The sequence below is a fragment of the Periophthalmus magnuspinnatus genome, chromosome 19 (assembly GCF_009829125.3).
Source record: "Periophthalmus magnuspinnatus isolate fPerMag1 chromosome 19, fPerMag1.2.pri, whole genome shotgun sequence".
Classification (NCBI taxonomy): Eukaryota; Metazoa; Chordata; class Actinopteri; order Gobiiformes; family Gobiidae; genus Periophthalmus; species Periophthalmus magnuspinnatus.
Window position 1 is genome coordinate 18,145,150 of NC_047144.1, and position 24,497 is coordinate 18,169,646.

General features: G+C 41.7%; 1 protein-coding gene across 1 annotated transcript; it reads right to left on the reverse strand.

Annotated features, from left to right (window-relative positions):
* Positions 1–262: 262 nt before the first annotated feature.
* On the reverse strand, positions 263–20,530 carry LOC129457202 (proline-rich protein 9-like). Its single transcript, XM_055229846.1, has 4 exons — positions 20,473–20,530; positions 19,493–19,581; positions 1,519–1,747; positions 263–291 (listed from the first exon to the last, which is right to left on the reverse strand). The coding sequence occupies exons 1-4, from the start codon at positions 20,528–20,530 to the stop codon at positions 263–265; spliced, it is 405 nt and encodes a 134-aa protein (XP_055085821.1).
* Positions 20,531–24,497: the final 3,967 nt, after the last annotated feature.

Sequence of the window (24,497 nt, forward strand, 5' to 3'; positions counted from 1 at the left end):
GAACGACACTAAAATCACAAACAAATCAAAGCATAAATAATCACCATAAAAGAGAAGAGGCAGAATAAAACACTTTCAGTCATACGCACAGTTAAACAGAACCGTTTGGAGCCTGAACCAGGACTGAACCAGGACTGAACCAGGACTGAACCAGGACTGAACCAGGACTAAACCAGGACTAAACCAGGACTAAACCAGGACTAAACCAGGACTAAACCAGGACTAAACCAGGACTAAACCAGGAGGCCAGTCCCTGAAGTCCTTAGAGTTTGAGCTGGACCTGGTCAGAACCTGCATCCAAACAGAAGTAGAAGATGTAGCTAACATGATGTACATTTTGTTGTGTTTTAGGACAATCCTGATGTCCCCACAGAAAACCCACCCAGACACAGGGAGAACATGCAAACTCCCTACAGAAAGGCTCCACTGCGCCACCTGCTGGTCAATATCTGTAAGTAAATATTACTACTTTTTTACTAGTTAGTTACTGCACAGTCAAACCAATACTTTTCACATCTGTAACTGTAATAAGTTTAACTGTTGAGTAAAGTGCGCTGAACATTTTACCATTGACTCCCATGACTCTGGCCTGTGACCCTCCCCGATCAGTGATTTTTGTGTATTTTCCAGTTTTATGCTCATGTTTAAATTAAATAAATACAAAGATTGACTGAAGTGTCCCATTCCCACAGTGAATGTTTCAGATCTGTTTTTTAAGCCGATGTGTTTAACTGTAATGAGACAAAACACTGAAGCATAAACATGTTTGTGATGAAGCTGAAGCTGACACATGGAACAAGTCTGCATAAAACATGAGAGCTTTGTTTACATAGGGACTGCGTTTAAAGGGATGTGTTTAAAGGGACCGTGTTTAAAGGGAATGTGTTTGAAGGGGCCAGTGTTTAAAGGGGACATGTTTAAAGGGATGTGTTTAAAGGGGACATGGTTAAAGAGGCCAGTGTTTAAAGGAATGCGTTTAAAGGGACCGTGTTTAAAGGGAATGTGTTTGAAGGGGCAAGTGTTTAAAGGGGATGTGTTTAAAGGGATGTGTTTAAAGGGACCGTGTTTAAAGGGATGTGTTTAACGGGCCCGTGTTTAAAGGGATGTGTTTAAAGGGGACGTGTTTAAAAGGGGCTATGTTTAAAGGAGCCAGTGTTTAAAGGGGTGTGTTTAACGGCCCCTGTTTAAAGGAGACGTGTTTAAAGGGATGTGTTTAACGGGCCCGTGTTTAAAGGGCCCGTGTTTAAAGGGGACGTGTTTAAAGGGGATGTGTTTAAAGGGGACGTGTTTAAAGGGGATGTGTTTAAAGGGGATGTGTTTAAAGGGGACGTGTTTAAAGGGGATGTGTTTAAAGGGGACGTGTTTAAAGGGGATGTGTTTAAAGGGGATGTGTTTAAAGGGGACGTGTTTAAAGGGGACGTGTTTAAAGGGGACGTGTTTAAAGGGTTGTGTTTAAAGGGGCCGTGTTTAAATGTTCAACCTCACTGCAGAAACACATGTGAACATACTCCTCCTTACACTCCTCCTTACACTCCTCCACACACTCCTCCTTACACTCCTCCACACACTCCTCCACACACTCCTCCTTACACTCCTCCTTACACTCCTCCACACACTCCTCCTTACACTCCTCCACACACTCCTCCACACACTCCTCCTTACACTCCTCCACACACTCCTCCACACACTCCTCCTTACACTCCTCCACACACTCCTCCACACACTCCTCCTTACATTCCTCCACACACTCCTCCACACACTCCCGTTACATCTCTCCATTTTGAAGACGGTTGATCATTCAAAAGATACATTTAGTTTTGAGTTGTTACTTGCTATGACGACTGTCCCAACTTTGCAGCTGTAGTCTGTATATATCTCTGGACATAGCTAACCTGCTAGCCGCTGCGTTCCAAACAGGAAGTGATCATGGGTGCTCCATCAACTCTGGCTCCAATTCACTATCTATTGAAAAACTGTGGCCCCTCTCTCTGTAACTGCTGCTGTCAGACTCGTCCTTTTGGTCTTAAAATGTTCGTATTAACCCGCTCTACATGATTCTAGGGTTTTTTATTCCACTATTGTACATTTTGTATAAATTCACCTACGGAGAGTGGGTTTTGAATCGCCAACTTTTGTATCAGAGCATGAACACTCTACCAACTGACCCGCTGTCGCCCCATTTTAAGCCCTAGTGAGACCCGCAGACGTCTTATTTTCATATAAAGAAGCAAAAAGCCATTTCAGGATCCAAATACCTGCGCAGCCTCTCAGACTCCACTTTGAATGAGCCGTAACTGCGTCTCCATTAGAACGGCACTCTGTCACTCCTCCATCAGAGCCATTATAAGAGCCAGAGCCATTTTACCTTCAGAACACTGCATCATTTCACAGTCAAACCTTCCTCTGTTACGGCAGTTTAAACGGCCGCTATCAAATATATCAAATGCATGAAATGTATGGAGCTGACAGGTAAAGTGCAAAGTCCAGCCTTCAGCCGTGAATATAAACGTGGCAGGTTTAACAGAAGCTGACTGCGACACGGGGTTGTTTCAGTTTGAAGCTCTAAGGACTCGCTTCCACTTTAAAGGGATTTGATTGGCACAGTAAAAGGTCTTGTTATATTAATAATGGTTAAATAAAGAGTGTCAAAAGTACGGACACGTGAACACAAGGGCTGCATTTGTTCAGATCGGTTGTTTTTACGGTATCTCGTTTTATAGGTTTTGACTCATTTAATTAAAGCCGCGGTATGCAACCTTTTAGCTAAAATATACATGTATAGGTTGTTTTTTTTGGCACTGGAAAGCTTAGAAAAACTTACATGGATACTCTGAGCGGGCTTGCATCTCCACAAACCCAACTCTTAATCTCCTCCTGCTTGTTTCCTTTGGCTTTAATCATCCACTTATGGCATAAACCTCCAGAGAGAATGTTTCACAGTATGACTTTAACTGTTTGCATGGAATCCTGCAGGTGACGCGCCTCCTTTAACTGTGACTGTACCTTTAATTTATTATTAAATGATTTTAGTCTGCAGATAAATATTGATTTGGACTTTTTCATTTCACTAGAATCAATTTTATACTTAAGCCAAATCATGTCGTAAACCAGTCCCTAACTCTGAAATTCATGGTAATGTTTTATTTTTATAGTGATATTTGAGACAATAAAAGATGTTAGATATTTTGACTCCAGATGTGTGTGTGGGTGTGTGGGGGTGGGTGTGTGTGGGTGTGATCCATTTTCTTCCACTTATCTGGGGCCGGGTTGCGGGAGCAGCAGTCTAAGCAGGGACTCCCAGACTTCCCTCACCCCAGACACATCCTCCAGCTCCTCCGGTGGGACCCCAAGGCGTTCCCAGGCCAGCCGAGAGACATAGTCCCTCCAGCGTGTCCTGGGTCTTCCCCGGGGCCTCCTCCCCGTGGGACATGCCCAGAACACCTCCCTAGAGAGGCGTCCAGGAGGCATCCTGAGCAGATGCCCGAGCCACCTCAACTGGTTCCTCTCGATGTGTAGGAGCAGCGGCTCTACTCCGAGCTCCTCCTGTGTGACCGAGCTCCTCACCCTATCCCTAAGGGTGCGCCCGGCCACTCTGCGGAGGAAGCCCATTTCAGCTGCTTGTATCTGCGACCTTGTCCTTTCGGTCATTACCCAGAGCTCATGAGCCTCTCCGGGTGGGTGGTGAGTCTCTGCCTGTGGAGGAGTTCAAGTATCTCGGGGTCTTGTTCACGAGTGAGGGAAGGATGGAGCGTGAGATTGACAGGTGGATCGGTGCAGCGTCTGCAGTGATGCGGTCGCTGTATCGGTCCGTTGTGATGAAGAAGGAGCTGAGCCGGAAGGCGAAGCTCTCGATTTACCGGTCAATCTACGTTCCTACCCTCACCTATGGTTATGGTCATGGTAATAAAACAAAAAAAAGGAAATAAAACTAGAAATCAGAGGAAAAGGGTAAAGTACGGCTCTCTTTTTTTAAGTAATAAGTTAAGTTAAAAAACAATATATACTTTTTGCAGTACAGACAGACATAACCCGCCTTTCTAGTTGTGGGAATTGAACCTGCAGCGTTTGGAAGTAACTGAGAACATGTACTCTGAATACTCATTTAGAGTAACTGTAATCTGGTACAGTTACTTTTATTTGGTGGTATTTGGAGTACAGTAACTTTACTAAACAGTAACTTTACTAAAATCAGGGAAATACACTGCAGTATTTGATCTCACAGTTTAGGCTCAAACTCTTGTGGTGAGACAGGGGAGTTGAACTTCTCTGATCAGTGATGGTTTTATGTTTGTTTCACTGTTTGTTCGATATTTCCTGTTTTAATGTTGTGTCTTTACTCTATAATTTAAATAAAACTGTGTGTAAAAGTTTTGCAAGTATTCAGAACACAGTACTCTGGACCATGTATCTGAATGCTTTACAAAATACACTGCAGTATTCTGTAACTAAATACACTTTCAAAGTATACTTCCCATCTCTGTGAACTGGTGACCTTCTGGCTAGAAGGCAATAGACCTACTACTATAGTGACTGATGTATGGTCACATTTTTATACGGCACTTTTCCACCAGTGTACACAGACACGGGGGACAGGGGGGTTAAGTGTCTTGCCCAAGGACACAACGACAGCATTCACCTGTGTGAGCTGGAATCACACCACCAACCTGTGGGTCAGCGGATCTGGCCGCTCAACCAATGAGAAATCCAAAGTTCTACACCCAAACAATTTTCACATATTTACATCCGCACAGTGAAGTATTCAACATGTTAAAGCTAAAACTCCATTTTGAATCTTGGCTGCTCTTTCCTGTCTCATGTCTACGCTCCAGAACACTGCTGCTCAGGTACTGACTAGAACCAAGACGTACTTCTCACATGGGTTTGGTGCTCAAGTCTGAGGACTGAACGGGGACTGAACGGGGACTAAACATGGGGAATCATCATTTGAGTTTTGTGCAGCTAAAACCTGGAACATTCTTCCTGAAGATGTGAGACAGGCCTCTACTTTGACAATGTTTAAATCCAGGCTCCAAACGGTTCTGTTTATCTGTGCATACGACTAAAAGGGTTTTATTCTGCCTCTTCTCTTTTAATGTTCACTTTAGGTTCATGATTATTTATGTTTTGATTTGTTGTATTGTGATTTTCATGTCTTATTCTGTAAAGCACTTTGAATTACTTTGTGGACCAATTCTGCTGTACAAATAACCTTGCCTTGGCTTCGCTGTGTTGGGTCTCACCTCGGTTCGGTTTCCTGACTCTCATTGAAACTCCTTCCTTTGCACATATACATACATTAAAGTACATTTCACGTCCTCCCCTGTCATTAAAGCCTGTGCAGCTCAGGTCTCGACTCCAAATCTGACGAGTAAATGCGACAAGTCAATTGGCGAAACTCACGGCGTCGAACTAAAAAGACTTTCATTATAAAAGTCTGATTTTCTGCTGTGAATGACGTTTTCAAGCTGCAGCCCATCACCTCGATGGCTCCGTCATCCAGCACGTCTCAAAGTGCCACAGAATTAGAGGTTTTTTCAAGAGCTCGCTTTCAAGCAAGAAAAATGTGACGGGGAAATGGGCCAGCGACATTGGAGCGGGAGGAGAGGGTGGATACAGAGAGGAGGTGAGGTGGGGGGAAATGGCGGAGGTATTACAGATATTATGTTTCTAAAAGACGCTTTTGACACTGAAAAGTCAAACTGGGCCTGACGGCGTTTACAAAGAGCTTGAGGTGAAGCCAGACGCCAAGAACCTACAGGAAGTGGAAGATCAGAGACATGACTTCTGCGCATCTTAGACAAAGTTTACTCATACACGAAGGAGATCACTCACACGTTTAGCAAGTCTCAAGTGTGAATCAAGACTCAAGTCAAAGATGGGCAAATCGACTCGACTTGGTCTTGTGTTCCTCTGTTTTGAGCTTCAAGTCATTTCAAGTCTTTAAAACAACCTTCCGAATACAGCTCACATTTTTCTAATAAATCTGCTTTTTACGTGGCAACACTTCTGATGTGACATTATCCAAATCTGATATTTTGGAGAGAACAGAATGATATTTCACTGCTTTAACAAGTCCTTAATTCTTAACTCTTCTCTCCCTCGATCCTCTCTCCTCTCTTTCGCCCTCTCCTCTCCTGTCTTCTCTCCTCTATCTTTCCTCCTCTCTCCCTCTTCTCCTCCCTCCTCTTGCTCTCTGCTGTCTCCCAACTCCCTGTTCTCTCCTTCTCTCCTCTCTCTTTCCTCTCTCTCTCCTCCCTCCTCTCTCTTTCCTCTCTCTCTCTTCTCTCCTCCCTCCTCTCTTCTCATCAGACTCTCTTGTATCTGAGTGTAAAGTCAAACATCATGGCATCTTCTCTCCCTCTTCTCTCCTCCCTCTGTCTCTCCTTCCTTTTCTCTCCCTCCTCTCTTGTCTCTCCTCCTTCCCCTCTCCCTCCTCTCTCCTCCCTTCTCTCTCCCTCCTCTCTCCTCCCTCCTCTCCTCTTCTCATCAGACTATTCCACATCATGCGTCACTCTCTTGTATCTGAGTGTAAAGTCAAACATCATGGCATCTTCCCTCCCTCTTCTCTCCTCCCTCTTCTCTCCTCCCTCCTCTCTCCTCTTCTCTTCTCCTCTTCTCATCAGACTATTCCACATCATGCGCTCACACTCTTGTATTTGAGTGTAAAGTCAAACATCATGGCAGGAGACGGTGACGTCCCGGAGCCGGAGCCAGTGGAGTGGGTTTCTTTCTCGCTGTCTGCTCGATTAGCCAAAGCTGAAGCAGATTATGGGGCTGTCCGACTCTAGGTGAGCGTCCTGGCAGGTCGGAGCTAGCTTCAGTGCTAACGTTAAGATTCGAGGCGACAGCTGCCATATTAAGGACCTCACAACTTTGTAGAAACTTCAGGAGAGGATCAGACCTGCAGACCTGAGCCTCATCATGAGACGGGTTTAGAGACGAGACTTTGACAGTGAGAGTGTGTAAAAGGCGTCAGTGTGTTTTATGCTGTAGCTAACTGTGATTAGCCGTACTTCAGTTTGACCTAATGGAACATCAGACTTTCAGAGATCTAAAACCCTAATCTTCCACAGTAGGGCATTAAATTCATCTTTCTACTAAAGTTACTTTCAGGTTGTTTCATTTGGTAAAAAGGCTAAAGTCTGGACCAATTCAGCAGAAATCACAATGTTCCAAAGCTGCACGTCTGTTTTTGAAGGAAATATCTAAACCTAGGATCCAAAAATATTACCAAAAGCTCCTGACCAAAGGAGAGGGTAAGAGCAAAGATTCCTCTGCAGAGTGTCTGGGTGCTCCCGTAGAGATGGAGCTCAATCACACAAGTGGAGATTAGAGTAGAGCCGCTGCTCCTCCATTTATTTATCCATGGATGGATAAATAATTTACCACATCAACCTCATGGCTTTCCAGACCGTCATCTAACACTCATGTTGTTGGGGCTGGAAAATGGCTCCCCTTTTTAAAGTGATCGTGAAAAAAAAAAAGTTTATTGTTTACAGAAAAGATTATTAACTTTGTGCCAGTTTAGTTTCACCTGGATGAACATGCCACAGTAACATTTATAGTGTAAAATAAACACACACACACACACATACAAATGCACCCCCACACACAGGCACACACACACACGCACACACACACAGCATTAAAGTACAGCATTAATGCGTTCCTTCATCGAGATTTAATTTGAGGAACCTAATCGTCCTCAGCAGAGCTGTACAGGTGTGTGTTTGACGGTGTTCAGCTCGAGATCAGAGCCAGAAAAATGAGCAGATTAATTCTCTAAAGTCGCCCCAAAGAAAGATCTTGTCACCTCTCAGTAGAAGGATTAGAGAGGAGCGCTTCATTCGGGTATTACTGTCACTCGGGCGGGTGGAGACAAGCGGGCGAGGTATTCAGACAGACAGCGTTGGACAGTGAGCGCTCCATTTGTCGACTTAGAGATGGGAAAGCAGAGGAGATGGTTCCGCCTTTGTCAGCTGCAGTTTTAAAGTGTTTCAGATCTGGAAATGCCAAGATGAACTGTATGAAGTGAGATATGCTTTATGTTTCCAGGAGAGAAATTTGTCCTCTGCATTTGACCCATGCTTCAGTGCTTCAGGGGGCAGGGGACCCATCTCCACATCTTTAAGATGGACTCTTAGTTTGTGGCCGTTGCTTGTTTGGTTTTGGGGGTTGGTCCTTTTCCTGGGTGTTGATCCTGGATCTGATCTGGAGAATTCACCTAATGCCAATATTTTGAAACAGACACTGGACAAAAAGCAGAATTCAAAGTCATCCATTGGTGGCTGAGTGGCTAATACTCATGCCTCACAGTGAGAAGGTCTGAGGTTTGACTCTCGAGCCTTTATGTTTGCCTGTTTTCCCTGTGTCTGTGTAGAGTTTGCATGTTCTACCTGTGTGCCAGTCCCTCTCGTGTGTATGTGTGTGTGTGTGTGCGTGCCAGTCCCTCTCATGTGTGTGTGTCTGCCAGTCCTTCTTGTGTGTGTGTGTGTGTCTGCCAGTCCTTCTTGTGTGTGTGTATGTGTGTGCCAGTCCCTCTTTTGTGTGTGTGTGTCTGCCAGTCCTTCTTGTGTGTGTGTATGTGTGTGCCAGTCCCTCTTTTGTGTGTGTGTGTCTGCCAGTCCTTCTTGTGTGTGTGTATGTGTGTGCCAGTCCCTCTTTTGTGTGTGTGTGTCTGCCAGTCCTTCTTGTGTGTGTGTGTGTGTGTGTGTCTGCCAGTCCTTCTTGTGTGTGTGTATGTGTGTGCCAGTCCCTCTTGTATGTGTGTGTGTCAGTCACAGCACAAACTGCCACAGCTCTGGCGACAGAGTGAGCTAAAGGGAAAGTGGAGGAGCCCTGACAAGAAAACTGAAACTCCCCTCGACCTGCCAGCGCCGTCACTTTAAATCCAGATCAGAGCGTTGCGTCCGCTCACATTCATCTGATCGTACACTGTTACTTTAAGTGCTGTTTTAGAGAAGAGGGACCAACTACACAGTGTGGGTGTGTGTGTGTGTGTGTGTGTGTGTGTGCGCCTGTCCCTCTTGTGTGTGTGAGAGGGACGTAGCTAACCTGCTGGCCACTGCATTCCAAACGGGAAGTGATCATGGGCACACTTCTGGCTCCATCGGCTCTAATTCACTTTCTATTGAAAAAACGTGGCCCCTCTCTCTGTAACTGCTGCTGTCAGACTCGTCATTTTGTTCTTAAATGTTCGTATTAACTCGCTCTACATGATCCTGGGGTTTTTATTTCACTATTGTGTCTGTAAATCAAGATATGAACATTAATAACAGTCAAAACAGATGCCTTCTTTGCCCGAGGTCAGTCCTCTGAACAGCTTCAGGCTTTGATCTCATTGGCTCTTTTCATGTATTGGCCCATGTTTGACCTCAGATGTTTTCCATAAGTTGTGTTTCATAAAGAACTGAACATCCCTCCTTCACCTGTGTGAAGTGTGTGAACAGCCCCAGGCTCCACAAACAAAGGAATGTGTAATTTAAAGTGGCTCAAACCTGGATCAGTGGTACAAGTCCCTTTAGCCCCTGTGACCCACACAGACTCTGTTCTGCTTACACTACACCTGGGATTAACCTGGGACGGCCCACATCACATGAACCATTATGTCTCAAATCTACCCTGGATCTGCAGTAACCCACCTTATATTAGCTCGTGTGTTCTGGGGGTGAGATTTTGTGATGGGAAATAAAAAGAGACTGTGAAGATTTGGCTTAGGTCACTTCAGACTGGAACCAAAACAGACTGAAAGAGGAAGGAGAGCTGGAAAAGTGAATGTGACATAAAGTACAAAGGCATTAAAGGTGCTAGATTACACAAAACTGACTCTGTGAACTTTAATCCATGTTATGTTACCTCTTCAAAAACAGACCTGGAGTTGTGTTTTGTTTCATTCACACATGTTTGAGTAACACTTTATTATTAGTCTCTCTACATCTCCAAAGCTCAAAATGCTCTGTTCTACCTTGTGATGTCATGAAGTTTTCAAGGTACCAGCTCCTTTTACATTTAGTTCAGTAGAGATTGGAAATTCCAGGGCTGAAAATGATCCAAATGATTGTAATGAAGGTGTATGGAGTTTAAAAACACAGTGGAGCACTTCCTGTATTACCACATGATGACATCACAAGCTGGAACAGAGTGTTTTCAGTCTGAGAGAAGAACTCAGCCTAAATATGCAGGGTTTGTGTTTTAAACATGTGTGAATGAAACAAAACACAACTCCAGGTCTGTTTGTGTCGAGGAAACAACATTAAAACAGAGATCAGTGAATAGTGTGATATGGACCTTTAAGCAAATTCAGGATACAGGTGTTTTTGCAGACCTGGCAACCAATCAACCAATCAAACAAGTGGTTATGCATGATTGGCCACGCCCACAGATGCAGATTTAGTTTGAAATGAATCAGATAGAATCATATTACACAAGAACGTTTTAAAGACCAATTTTTCACCCTGTGTTTGAGCAAAATGAGCTCCTGTAGATGTATGTAAATTTATAAATCTATGTAAAAATATCTGTATAAAAATAGAGATGGTCTGGATTTAACAGGCTAGAAAATAAAGCAATACATTAAAAGAGGTGAAAAAAATATAATAAACAAGTGAAATAAAAAACATTAAAATTGATAAAAATGTAAAAAATCATCATCTCCAATTATTCCATTTGGTTTCAGCTTCCTTTCTCTCATCCTCTCTCCCCTCGCTCTTCTTCCTCTCTCCTCACTTCCTCTCTCCCTCTCTTCCTCCTCTTCCTCTCTCCTCTCTCCTTCTCTCATGTCTGAACTCTGTCTGAACCGTCCTGTGAATTTTGATAAGCATCTCTCAGGCTCCAGCTCAACACATGATGCAGTGTCTGAATTCAAGATGGCAGTTCGTCCGTGGCTCTGGTCCGTGGCTCTGGTCCGTGGCTCTGGTCCGTGGCTCTGGTCCGTGGCTCTGGTCCGTGGCTCTGGTCCGTGGCTCTGTTTACCAGCACTCCTTCACTTGGTCTTTTGTCCCGCTCTGGAACGCTCCATGAGTGTCTGGAGGCTACAGGGGTCAAAGGTCAAAAACAAATGTTAGTCCTGTTCTAAAGAGGGAGAAGAACCGAGCTCGTAAATCAGTTTAAGTGAGCCGTTAGCTTGTCCGCTATTAGCCACAAGTAAGAAGGGGATTCATCATTAACAATACTTTCTTTGACAATTCTTCATCTTTTTCATCTTCCTGAGCAGAGCCTGTACACAGACTCATAAAGTCTCAGGACAGAGAGAAGCAGGTCATGTGGAAACTTGGTGAGTTTTGTTTTATAATCTATTGAAACTCTAAACTGTAATCAATTTTAATCTCTCTTGATGGAGGCTCTGTGCAGATAATCTAGATGCTGTACTAAATCAAGGTATTAAAATGTGTTTTTTAAAAGTACAATACATTTTTGCCCCACCGTCTGTGTGGCCATAGTGATATTTTGGTGATGTCATGTTTACAGTTAGCCTAGCAACAAGTGAAAGTGTGTGTACATTGACCATAGACTGTGTGTGCAGAAGTGGACTAAGAGAGTGTGACGTCACCCACAGTGTTTGGCTCCTAATGAAGCTCATCGAAGCTAGCAGTATCATAGCAACCAAAGAGCCAATCTGGAGTGAGGCTGTTGAAGGTAACGCCCCTTCCCACCTGCACCACTGGTTTAGCAGGGAGCAGGAGCTTAGCAACACTGTCAAACAAACCTGTTACTAACACTAGTGGGAACAACCGTGGGGAAAGAAGGCGCCTGATTTGTCTGTTATTAATGTTCATATCTTATTTTATCAACACAATAGAGAAATAAAAACTGCTCTCCCCTTTGTCTCGATCAGGACCTTATAGAATCATATCATCAGTATAAAGTATACTATAGTATACTATACTATAAGAATTTAGTTAAATGTAAAATGTATTTTTAAATGAAAAGTCACATGACGATTTTCAAACAGTCAGAGCTGCAGCTCCAGATATTAAACGTTTACAGCTGTGGCCTGTTTTACCTCAGACTCAGACTTCAGAGTTTGAACCACGACCAAAAGTCTTTCAAAGTTTGAACACACCCTCTCAGTGAAATAACTGTTCTAATTTGTTGTTTTTTTAAATATATATATATATATATATTTTTTTTTTTTACTACATAATTCCACATATCTTACTTCACATATCTAGGGTCTTCTGTGTGTTTATGAAATGTAGAAAGTATTAAAAATAAAGGAAAATTTAAGCTGCAAACGGCATAGAACGGCCTTTGAACAACATTAGAAAATAGATCAGAGAATAGAAGAATATGGGCCTTGAATCTGTTTAGCTTTGGAGGGTCAAATGTTTCCTTTTGACTCTGGTGACTTCAGGTGATTTCAGTTCACACAAACGCATTCATCCAGACAGTTTTTATATGAGGAGCATAAACAAACATCCCCATGTCCAGCCCACAGTTTGACCTGGACCAGAGAGACAGGGTTAGGGCCGAGTGTCACTAATGCCGACGAAACACTGCTGCCAAAAAGTTACACATTGTTGTTTTAATGGAGCCTGATTTTATTTAACCAAAATCACTGAATTTTCTTTGGAGGTCCTTGAATCTGACGTCTGTGATCTGGTCCTTCAGTGGTTTAATCTGCAGTGACACCTGCTCCTCACCGTAAGCGTCTTAGAGCTCAAAGTTACGCAGTTATTTCCCTGTCAGTGAACGCCTCGCTGCGTCTTTAGCTCATACTCATGTGTCAGTGAATGTCTCATGACTTTAACCTGAGTTTTAATCTGAGCTAAAGGAGCAGAGAAGGACGACAGGACCAATGTGACGACGGATGTGATGACAGAACCGATGTGATGACGGACGTGACGACAGGGTTAATGTGACGATGGAGCCAATGTAACGATGGCAAAGGCATTTTTCACCAGTGAAACCCAGAGTTTGTGTCTTTTATATCAGTCTGGTCACCACTTGGTCCATTTAGTCTTTAATCTGAACCAAACAGGATCGTCCAATTAGATTTCTTTATTTCAGTGATGCATGTGAAACAAAGGATCTCATTGGTCATTCATCATTTTGAACAAAATCACATTTCTCTCACCTCAGATTAACAGTTCAGTGCGTCCATTAATGATTTTTTTGTCAGTAGAGATAGATCGATCTATAGTTGGCCGATATATCAAGCCGATATCTGGCCTCCTTAGCGTATGGGATATCGACCTTAAATCTCCAGTACATGCTGATATTTTGTTTTGGTCGGTCTGCCAAAAACAAATCCACACAAACCGTAATATTAAGGAGCTCTTCCCTGTTTCACACAGTTGTTTCAGTGCAGCAGATCACTACTGTAAATGTGTAATGCATTTATGTGTATTTATTTATGTATATACAGTGGAAACCAGAAGTTTACATACACTATATAAAAATACTTTTTTCTCACTGTCTGACTTGAAATCAGAGTAAACTTTTACTGTGTTAGGTCAATTAGGATTAACACAATTATTTCTATTTGTAAGATGCCAGAATAATGAGAGAAGGATTTTTTTTTAGACAATTTTGCATAAATTTGTTCAAAGTCAGAAGTTTACATACATGTCATTGGTATTTGGCCCCATTGCCTTTAAACTGTACGACTTGGATCAGATGTTTTGGATATCCCTCCACAAGCTTCTCACAATAGTTTGGCCTATTCTTCCAGAAAGAACTGGTGTAACTGAGCCAGGTTTGTAGGTCACCATACTCGCACATGCCTTTTCAGGTCTGCATGTACATTTTCAGTTGGACTGAGATCAGGGCTTTGAGATGACCACTCCAAAACATGGACTTTGTTATCCTTAAACGACTTTGTAACCAGTTTGGCAGTATGTTTGGGTCATTGTCCATTTGGAAGACCCATTTGCGCCCAAGCTTTAACTTCCTGGCTGGGGTCTTGAGATGTTGCTTCAGTATTTCCACATAATATTGTTTCCTCATGATGCCATCTATTTTGTAAAGTGCAGCCAAACAACCCCACAACATGACGCTGCCACCCTTGTATTTCACAGTTGGGATGGTGTTCTCAGGCTTGCAAGTTTTCCCCTTTTTCCTCCAAACATAACGATGCTCATTATGACCAAACAGTTCAATTTTAGCCAGACCAGAGGACATATCTCCAAAAATGATGGTCTTTGTCCCTGTGTGCATCTGTTAACTGTAATCTGTCTTTTTTATGAAGAAGCTTCCAAAGGCATGACATCATCATCTGGGTTTTCCCAAATTGTTTAAAGTCATAGTAATCTTACTAAAAAACATGAAAAATTATCTAAAAAATCCTCTCATTATTCTGGTATTTACAAAATAAAAATAATTTTGTTAACCCTAATTGAGATAAAGTAGTAAATGTTTATTCCGATTTCATGTCAGACAGTGATAAAAAAAAAACCAAAAAACCCATATGTGTCTGTTTATATCGAGTATATATTGTATATAGTGTATATACTGTATATAGAGTATATACTGTATATATATATGTGCTGCATATTTGCAGGAGCAGATCACAACTGTAAATATTTAGTGCATTTGTCAAATCCAGGTGTCTGTCTCGTCTCGTGTTAATCCCTGATCTCTCTATTCTCAGAGTGTGGAGTGTAATAGACACAGTGTGACCGAGGCTCCAGAGGCTTAGGGGCTGTTTGACGAGGGCTTATCCCAGCCGCCTTATCTCAGCCTGGGCCTGGAGAGCGTGGGATTACCCCCGGCTCTGGAGCTCACGTCTCCCTCGTGTCGTCTGATCAAAAGCATCGCACTCACATTAGCACCAATTACAGACGCCAAGGGCAAATTGAAACTCTCATTTGTGAAGAGTTCATGAGCTGAAGTAAAGATCTGTCATCATCACACAGAGGAAACGGGAGACGAAAAACACTTTAGTAGATTTTTAGACAAAGGACAAAAATCTAGTGAATATGAAATATACAGGTGTATTTTTAAAGGCGCTGTGCCTGATTTTTATATCTTAAAAAAGTTACTGCTCACTGACCTTATGCATTCAGAACATCCTGATTATTCACCATTGTGAGTTTATAAGCACTTTTCACAACTCTCAGACCAGGGTGGTCACAGTAACGCTAACAACAACTAGCATGCTAAGGTGCACTATTAAATATACCGCTTTGCAATTAATGCAGACAGGACACAGCTGACTTATTTTGACCTCAAGAGCTGTTTATACATCTGTACTGTATGTCTGAATGACACAAAACAAAAAACAAAAATAGACCCACAAACATTACAATAAATATGTTCCCTTATAAATCAAGGCTTTTAGGCTGTTTATATTGAACCGCTAATTTTAAATAACTAACAGAAAAAAATATTTTATGAGGGATCCCTTTGATGAAAAGTGAGAATTTTTAGAAATTTCAGATTTTTCTTATGAAATATTTTTTATTTGTTTATATCTAACTTTTTACTTTTTTTTGTTTTTTGTTGGCCAGAATTTTCCAAAAACTATGATGAATTTCAGACTTTGTCAGAATGAAATGTCTAAACATTTGCTTTGAGCTTCAGATCTTTACTCAGGACTGAGGCGTTTGACTCCCTCAAGACATAAATACAGTTTAGACAAGGTTTTTGGGAAGTGAAATGTATCGTTTTGGCATTTACAGAAGAGTCATCACTCAGGCTGACCCCAGGCTGACCCCAGGCTGACCCCAGAGCGACCCCAGAGCAATCGGTGTAAAACATCCCTGAACCATCTGAGGAGGGGGAGCCGTTTCACTGATGGACAATATTAAAGGTTCTATACCTGATTTTAAAAATGTGAAAAACAGAAGTAGTTCATTTTAAACAGTTTGCAGTGGCCTAAAGTTACTCCTCACTGAACTTATGCATTCAGACTATCCTAATGATTCACCATGATGAGTTTATGAATGCATTCCTAAACTTTGAGGCCAGATCTGAGTTTTGCTGTCACGGTAACGCTAACAACAACTAACATGCTAACAGCGAACTCCCTGGTTCATTCAGGATAAAAATGCTTCATAATTAGACACAGACAGCACACAGTAGTCTCATTTTGAGCCCAAGAGCTGCTTTTACCATATGTACTGAGCCAAACTTCAGGTTCAGGTACAGCCCCTTTAAACCTCTGATATTATGAAACTAAAGATGCAGATGTCTGACCCACGTGTGACCCAAAGTCTAGATTTTTAAAACAACTGCAGTTTGAATGTGGAAGTGCGCCCATAATCACTTCTTTTTGGAACGCGGCGGCTAACAGGTTAGCTACGTCCATTTATATATACAGTCTATGAGGATTACGTTTATGAATCTCTCAAACACAGCTCTGAGTAAAGCTAAAAATGAGGGGAAAAAAACATACCAGGTTGAAGGATAACAGAAAAATCTCAAACGCCTCCAGAATCTGCCAAAAAGTCAGGACGAGGTCTGGACGAGGTCTGGACGAGGTCAGGACTAGGGTGTGTTTGATAATTAGAACGGACCTGTTTACATCAGACGAGTTGAATCCCCTTTTCTGTGACCTCTGAGGAGATAATGGGGGATTAATTTGTTCTGTTTTTATGAAGCTGAAAAAGGATCCTACGAGCTTTGTCTCATTAAAGCTTCAGTCCCACAGAGGATCCGAGTCCCGGGAGACACAGAGCCTAATTGGTCAGAAATAAAACCTGATCACAGCAAAAATAATTTAAAGTTTAAACCAATTTATAAGAAAGTTTTTGTAAAATAGTAGTAGTATGGTAGTTGGTGTTTGCATGACATGACATGACTAATGTGACCGTAATCTATAGTTTAAAAAGTAATACGAATGTGATGTGTGAGTGTTGGCGGTGGGTTGGACACATAAAGCAATGTAAAGCACTTTGATGTCTTGAAAAATCCAATATAAATCCAATATAAATACTCAAGCAACATCTCAAGACATGAACCAGGAATTTAAAGCTTGGGCGCAAATGGGTCTTCCAAATGGACAATAACCCAAAGCTCAAGGATAACAAAGTCCAATGTTTTGGAGTGGCCATCACAAGGCCCTGAAAATGTATGTGTAGACCTGAAAAGGCATGAGTGAGCAAGGCGGCCTACAAACCTGGCTCAGTTATACCAGTTTTTTCTGGACGAATGGGACAAAATTCCTGACAACTATTGTGAGAATCTTGTGGAAGGATATCCAAAACATTTGACCCAAGTCATACAGTTTAAAGGCAATGGGACCAAATACTAATGAAATGTAGGTAAACTTCTGACTTTGAAGAAAATTATGGAAAATTGTCTAAAAAAAATCCTTCTCTCATTATTCTGGCATTTAACAAATAGAAATAATTTTGATAATCCCACTGGACCTAAAACTGGACAAATTTAGTCTAAATTCATGTCAGAGAGTGAGAAAATAAAAGTGTATGTGTCTTTTCATAAAGTGAATGTAAACTTCTGGTTTCAACTGTGCATATTAACATGTTTTTAGGAACATGCAAAATATGTCTAAAAATTATAAGGTCATTTTAAATGTAGTTATCATAGTCGTAGTTGTAGTTGCAGTAGCAATACTATACCAGTGAAGAGATTTTTGAGTATTTTATAGAGGAGTAGTAGTAGCAGTAGCAGTAATAGTAGTAGTAGTAGTGCTAAACCAGTGGAGTATTTTATAAAGGAGCAGGGGCTGATGGGTAGGATGATGTATGTATCTGCGGTGTCCCTGCTCTCCTCTGGCCTCTCCCATTCATCACAGCTGTTAGACCACACTCCTCCCCTCTACATCTTTCTCTCTCTCTCTCCTCTCTCTCCTCTATCCTCCTTCTCTCTCTTTCTGTCTCCTCTCTCATTTTCTCTATCCTCTCTATTTCTCTTATTTCTATTATCCCCCTCTCTGTTTTAAGGAAATAAGAGCCATTTTCTGTCTCGACACTGGTATCTGTCATTAATGCGTATCAATACATAAAGTCAAAGTATCGATATCGGACCTGAAAGAGCTGGATCGGTGCATCTCTAATTGTGCCTACAGCCCATGAAGTCAAATCGTATGAGACATTTCAGATTCACCAGCTCCATTCTGAAGTCCACAGAACATGACTTTTATGAGTGTCATTAACAGAGCGCGAGGATGAAGTACGGCCCGTCCAGACTCATTTTATCTGCACTAATCAAAGAGTCAACGCTCCGAGAGTGAAATGAACGACTGCAGAGCACATGATTATTTTTGTGAGGCTTTGAGGATTAAAGGCCCTGAACCTGATTCGGTATTTGAGCAAAAATGTCTCTCCCCAGTACAGGTCAAAATAAATCTGTTGTGTTCTGTCTGTATCTAATTATAAAGCATTTTATTGCCTGATAATCAGGAAGTGCATGTTAGCACACTAGTTGTTAGCTTTACTCTGACTGCAAACTTCACTCTGGTCTCTGGTTGTGCTAAGTGCTTATAAACTCATCATGGTGAATAATTACGATGGTTTGAATGCATAAGGTCAATGAGGAATGACTGTGGTTCACTGCAAACTGTTTAAAATGAAATAGTTCTGTTTTTCAAGTTTTTTAGACAGTAAAAATTTGGTACAGCACATTTAAACCAATTTAACTCCATGGAAACCATCCTACACTTTTTCAAGGATCTTCAGACACATAAACACCTGTAATGTGCTGTTTGGTTGTTTGTTTGTTGTTGAGGTTTTGCTGCTGGAGGATTTTTGAACAAGCGCGCTCATAATCACTTCCTGTTTGGAAGTGGAGACATTTGAACATGGACTCCGTCTTTCTTGTTTCCTCCATTTCTTCTTGTTTCCTCTTGATTCCTCCATTTTCCCAGTTTCCTCCATTTCCTCTTGTTTTTTCCTCTGTTTCCTCTTGTTTCCTGTTTCCTCCTTTTCCTCTTGTTTCCTTCATTTTCCCAGTTTCCTCCGTTTCCTCTTGTTTCCTCAGTTTCCTCTTGTTTTTTCCGTTTCCTCTTGTTTCCTGTTTCCTCTGTTTCTTCCTGTTTCCTCCTTTTCCTCTTGTTTCCTCCATTTTGCCAGTTTCCTCCGTTTCCTCTTGTTTCCTGTTTCCTTCGTTTCCTCCGTTTCCTGTTTCCTCTTGTTTCCTCAATTTCCTCTTGTTTCATTTGTTTCCTCTTGTCTATTCTGTTTTCTGTTTCCTATTCTGTTTTCTGTTTCATTTGTTTCCTCTTGTCTCTTCTGTTTTCCGTTTCCTCATGTTTCATCTGTTTCCTCTTGTTTATTCTTGTTTCCTCCATTTCCTCTGTTTCCTCTGTTTCCTCATGTTTCTTCCGTTTCCTCTTGTTTCATTTGTTTCTTCTTGTTTATTCTGTTTCCTCTTGTTTCATCTGTTTCCTCTTGTTTCCTCCGTTTCCTCTTGGCTGTGTATTACCTGAGTGTAATTGTTCTGAAGCGTGCTCATGGTGGTGGATCTGTTTCATCTTTAGCCCTGCTTCAGTATTGGCTCAGTATCTGTTTAAACAGTAGAGCGGCTCTCTGGTCTCACACAGTATAATGGAGAATCAGATAAGTGTCCCGGCATCTCGGCTCCACCATACATCACTGCTGTCCGGCACAGCTGCGCTCTGGGAGCAAGGAACTCTGGGATATCGCTGGGATGAAGTTGATGAATGGTGCTGGTGAGAGACTGCAGGGGTGAGCGAGGGGAGTAAGAGACACCAGAGGACGTGTGGACGGGTAAATGTGGAGCGAGGCTGGCAGCCATGTTTGGACTGTATCTGTATCTGAACAGTTACACCTTTATTAATGATGCTGTTTTGGCTGCATCACGGTGGGTCCAGTTCAGTCGAGCTGGGATGGTCCTCCTCTGGTCATAGGGGAAAATATACATAGAAATATTACATCGAAGCAGGGGGACAGGGGGCGCTCTAGGGCACTTCTCCATTTGCTTGTTTCCTGTGAATGTTCCTAATCTGTTATTGACCCATGTCTGATTCACTGTTGGATTTTCTTAATTTCTGTTAAATCAACAATTATTCAACAGTCATCTAAGTATTCACCATGATGAGTTTATAAGCTCGTTTCACAGCTCTCAGAGATGAAAGAGTTTTGCCAAATTTTGCTTAAATGCAAAAATCTGGTACTGGATCTTTAAATATGAATAGATTAGATTTTTACAAAGAAACATTAACTAATTGGGAAAAATAAATAAGAGGAGTAGAATCCAGTCTGTTTATGTGAGATCCAGTTTGATATAAACTTGTCTGAGTATTATTAGTCCATAAAGACTTGTGCCAGTCCAATCTGATCAGTATTTATGACACAAATCAACTTTTATCAGAGTTTAAACAAGACATTTTTCACCCAGACCCAGTCACATGACCTGAGTCACATGACCTGAGTCAAATGACCTGACTGTAGTGAACTGTGGGTGAATCTCTCTGTGAATGAGGTTCTATAGAGTCTGATAAAGAGAGCAGGGCTGTGGAGTAAGTGAGGGGTCAAGGGTCAGAGGGGGAGACATTCAGACATAGCCTCAGCCTTTACTGTACAGTACCAAGATGGCGCCCGAACGTACCTCTACACCAGCCGTCCACTCTAGTTTCCTCTTCCCTCTGTCCTGCTCCGGTCTCCATGGCGACAGATTGTGACTGGCCCTGTCCCGTCCGAGCTCTGCGGGACACTGTGGGACATTAAGACAAAGTGCACCTGTCGTATTTGGGAGCAGGACACTGCATCATGGAGGAGGAGCGGCGGGTGGGCTGGTTCACCTGTCAGAGGAGGAGGAGCCACATAGATAAGAATACAGAGACAAAGGGTTTAACTAAAGACCAGAACTTTGGCAGAGATTTGGAGTTAAAGGTGCATTGTGTAACTTTTTGGGTGGAGGGTCTGCCACCTGCTTGTCTCTATGGAGATATGAAATGCTCTACAATATGGCACCACCAGGCCAAGTTAAATGCCAGATTTTGTGGAATCGTGAACCGTTCACCATTTAAACACATTTTGAGTGGAAAGCATTATCATTTATTCACTTAAAGGCGTCGCATCGGATTTTTTCTGTCCTTTTATAAATGTGAAAAACAGAACTTGCTCATGTTATAATTATTCCCTCCAGTTACCTTATGCATTCAGAGCATCCTGATTATTCACCGTGATGAGTTTATAAGCACTTTTCACTACTTTCAGGGATCAAAGCGGAGTTTTCTATCACAGTAAAGCTATCTATCACAACTAGCATGAAGACAGCATTATTTCCTGGTTCGCAGACAATAAAACGCATTATAATTAGATGCAGACAGCACACAGTGGACTCGTTTTGACTCTGGGAGCTGTTTTACAATACGTCCGTGCTAAAGAGGGACAAATTCTCTCTCTAACATTCTATCCACAGACTGTGTAAAAAAGTAGACTGAGTGAGGCTAGCAGTTATAGGAGCCAATTTGGAGTCAATTTCCGACTGCAAGTATCATAGCAACCAAAGAGCCAATCCGAGGCTGTTGAAGGTAACGCCCCTTGCCGCCCGAAACACTAGTTTAGTAAGGAGCGGATGCTTAGCAACGCTGTCAATCAAACCTGTTGCAAACACTAGTGGGAGTGACCTCAGGGAAAGAAGGTGCCTGATTTGTCTGTTTTTAATGTTCATATCTTGATTTACAGGCACAATACTGAAATTAAGCGGGTTAATACGGACATTTTAAGACCAAAATGACAAGGCTCACAACAGCAGAATTGGAGCCAGAGTCGATGGAGCCAGAAACGCCCCTCATGATCATTTCCTGTTTGGAACATGGCAGCTAGCAGGTTAGCTCTGTCCATTTATATATACAGTCTATTCAAGAATTCCTTGAGAACATTTTTTTAGGTGTATATGTGGAGTCAGAACTACCCAGAATGCAAAAAGAACCTTGACTCTAACGGAAAATGAAAAAAAAGGTTAACATCCCCTTTAAATCCACTGCTTTATGGCTCCACACCCAAGCCCCTCCCCCCTCTGTGCCTCGGTCTAAAGACACATGTAAAACAAACACAAACACATTTACCCACCTCTGCAATCGCTCCCACGTCAACATCTGACCATAACACTGTATCACTCAAGAAACTAGCGCCCCCTGGGTCTGAAATCAAGTCTGAACAGAAAAGAGCCATTCAAAACCACTGAAAATGCTCCGTACTTATGCGAAAGCTACAGACGTCAGCGTTTTTCACATCGCTGGGTTAGCATGTTTGTTGTTGATGTAGCTGTCTGCGGTGATGGATGGACTTGATCATGTGAGTAGAAAATGTATAGAAAAGAGAGAGGGAGGAGGTAGATGTGTGATTTATATGGAGACATTAGATCCACTTCACTCACTTCAAATAAAATGTTTCAAATCTGCAGAAACGGACAGGAAATGGAGGACGCCATGTTTAGTCCAGTCTAGTGATGCAAGAGACAGCGATGGAAGTAACACACGTGCTGACAATATGTACTCTAAATACTCTGGTACAATTACTCTTTCCTTTGATGATATTCAGATTACTGTTACTTTACTAAAATTAAAGGAATACAGTGCAATCCTTGATCACAAAATTTAGGCTTCAAACTGCACAGAGTCAGTGAGAAAAATATAAAACTGCTCTTGTGGCGAGATCATAGACTGTATATATATAAATGGACGTAGCTAACCTCCTAGTGTTCCTGCTGTGTTGTGCTGTGTTCCAAACAGGAAGTGATGATGGGCTTGCTTCCGGCTCCGTCGACTCTGGCTCCAATTCACTTTCTATGTAAAAACTGTGGGCCCTCTCTCTGTAACTGCCGCTGTCAGACTCGTCATTTTGGGCTTAAAATGTTCGTATTAATCCGCTCTACATGATCCTGGGTTTTTTTATTTCACTATTGTTTCTATAAATCAAGATACGAACATTAATAACAGACAAATCAGCTGGCTTCTTTCCGTGAGGTTAGCAACAGGTTTGATTGACAGTGTTGCTAAGCGCCCTCACTTCTTTATACAGACTATGGTTTTGCCCCAGATATATAGGCCTGTTGTGCTGTCTGCATCTAATTATAAAGTGTTTTTATATATCAAGAATCAGTGTCAAGTGTGCGGTTAGCATGCTAGATGTTGTTAGCATTAATACAGCCTCATTAAAGTTGATTATAAACTCATCGTGGTGAATGATGAGGATGCTCAGACCATTGCAACCGTTTAAAATGATCTAGTTCTGTTTTTTGCGTTAAAAATCTGGTACACTCTGTAGATAGAGGCCAATCCAGCGGAAAAGTTACATAATGCCTCTTTAACTGAGCGTAGCATTCTTCTTGTAGTTTTACGTTCCCATAGGCTCCTTCCCGTATGCTAATCCCTGATCTAAACTCCGGTGGGATGTGTCTATTTGCTGGAGTGTTTTACCTGGAGATGCAGCGCTGACAGTGACACATTAGCTCTGTCTGCGAACTTCAGATTTGCTCCTTGTTAAGTTTTGATTTATGTGGAACCATTTCACTGAAGTAATTGGCCGGGAATGTTGTATGAAATAATCAAGGCTGTGTGCTACGCTAACGGCGAGGCTACGCTAACGGCGAGGCTACGCTAACGAGACAGGGACAACACGGAGCGCTGACAGTTATTAATGACTATTGTATCTACAGGCGACACGGGAGAAAGTGACATTTAAAACATACTGGGAACAAAGGCAGGTATTCAAACATGTATGCAGTGGAATGTAATGAAGTAAAAGGAGTAAAGTTCTGTTTTAAGTATAAATTTGAAGTATCTGTCCTTTTACTTAAGTACATTTCACAGTGGATACTTCGTTACATTTGAGAGCAGTATCTGAACTTTCTACTCCTCTACATTTTTGAGCTGGACTGAAAAGTAAAAGTGTTTTTTATTATTCCCTGCTGAAAAAACTGAGCGTTTATTTTTAGCACGTTCATAATTTGAGCAATACAAAAATGTACAATTAAAAACAGAGAGGAAAAAAAAACAATTGATTTAGTTGTTTCTGTTGAACAAAATGCAGCTCAAACCTTCAAAATCACCACATTTTTGAAGCTTTATAAGACTCAAAATCTGTGAGAAATACTTTTACTTTTACTCTTTAAGTACATTTTTAAACAAGTACTTTAATATTAAGTAGATTTAGACTACTTTTACTTTTACTTGAGTATTTTTTGCTCCAGTATCTGTACTTTTACTGTACTGCATATATGAAAGTAAGTAGGGCTGGTGATCTCATGCTTTTGGTTAATCCTGGTTAAAGTCGCTGGTTAACCTCGTGCCTTTAAATGCTGAATATTTGAAATTTTTTGAAAAGTCAGTGGGGAAAAATGAACAGAAAATGTACTTCAAGATACGACAGACCAGCTCCAGGGCCTGTTTTAACTGCAACTGATTTTTATTTTTATTTAAATTTTTCATGTCCATAAATCCTTTATTTACTTATTCATTCATTTAAACAACCGTTAAATGGCAAAGAAAACGCTATATTAAACTTAACATACATTGCAGACAGGAACCAGTCAGCAGTAACATAAACTATATAAAGAAGTGGACTAAGTGAGTGTGGTGTTCGGCTCCAGTCAAATGAAGCCTGTTGCTAACGCTAGTGGGACTG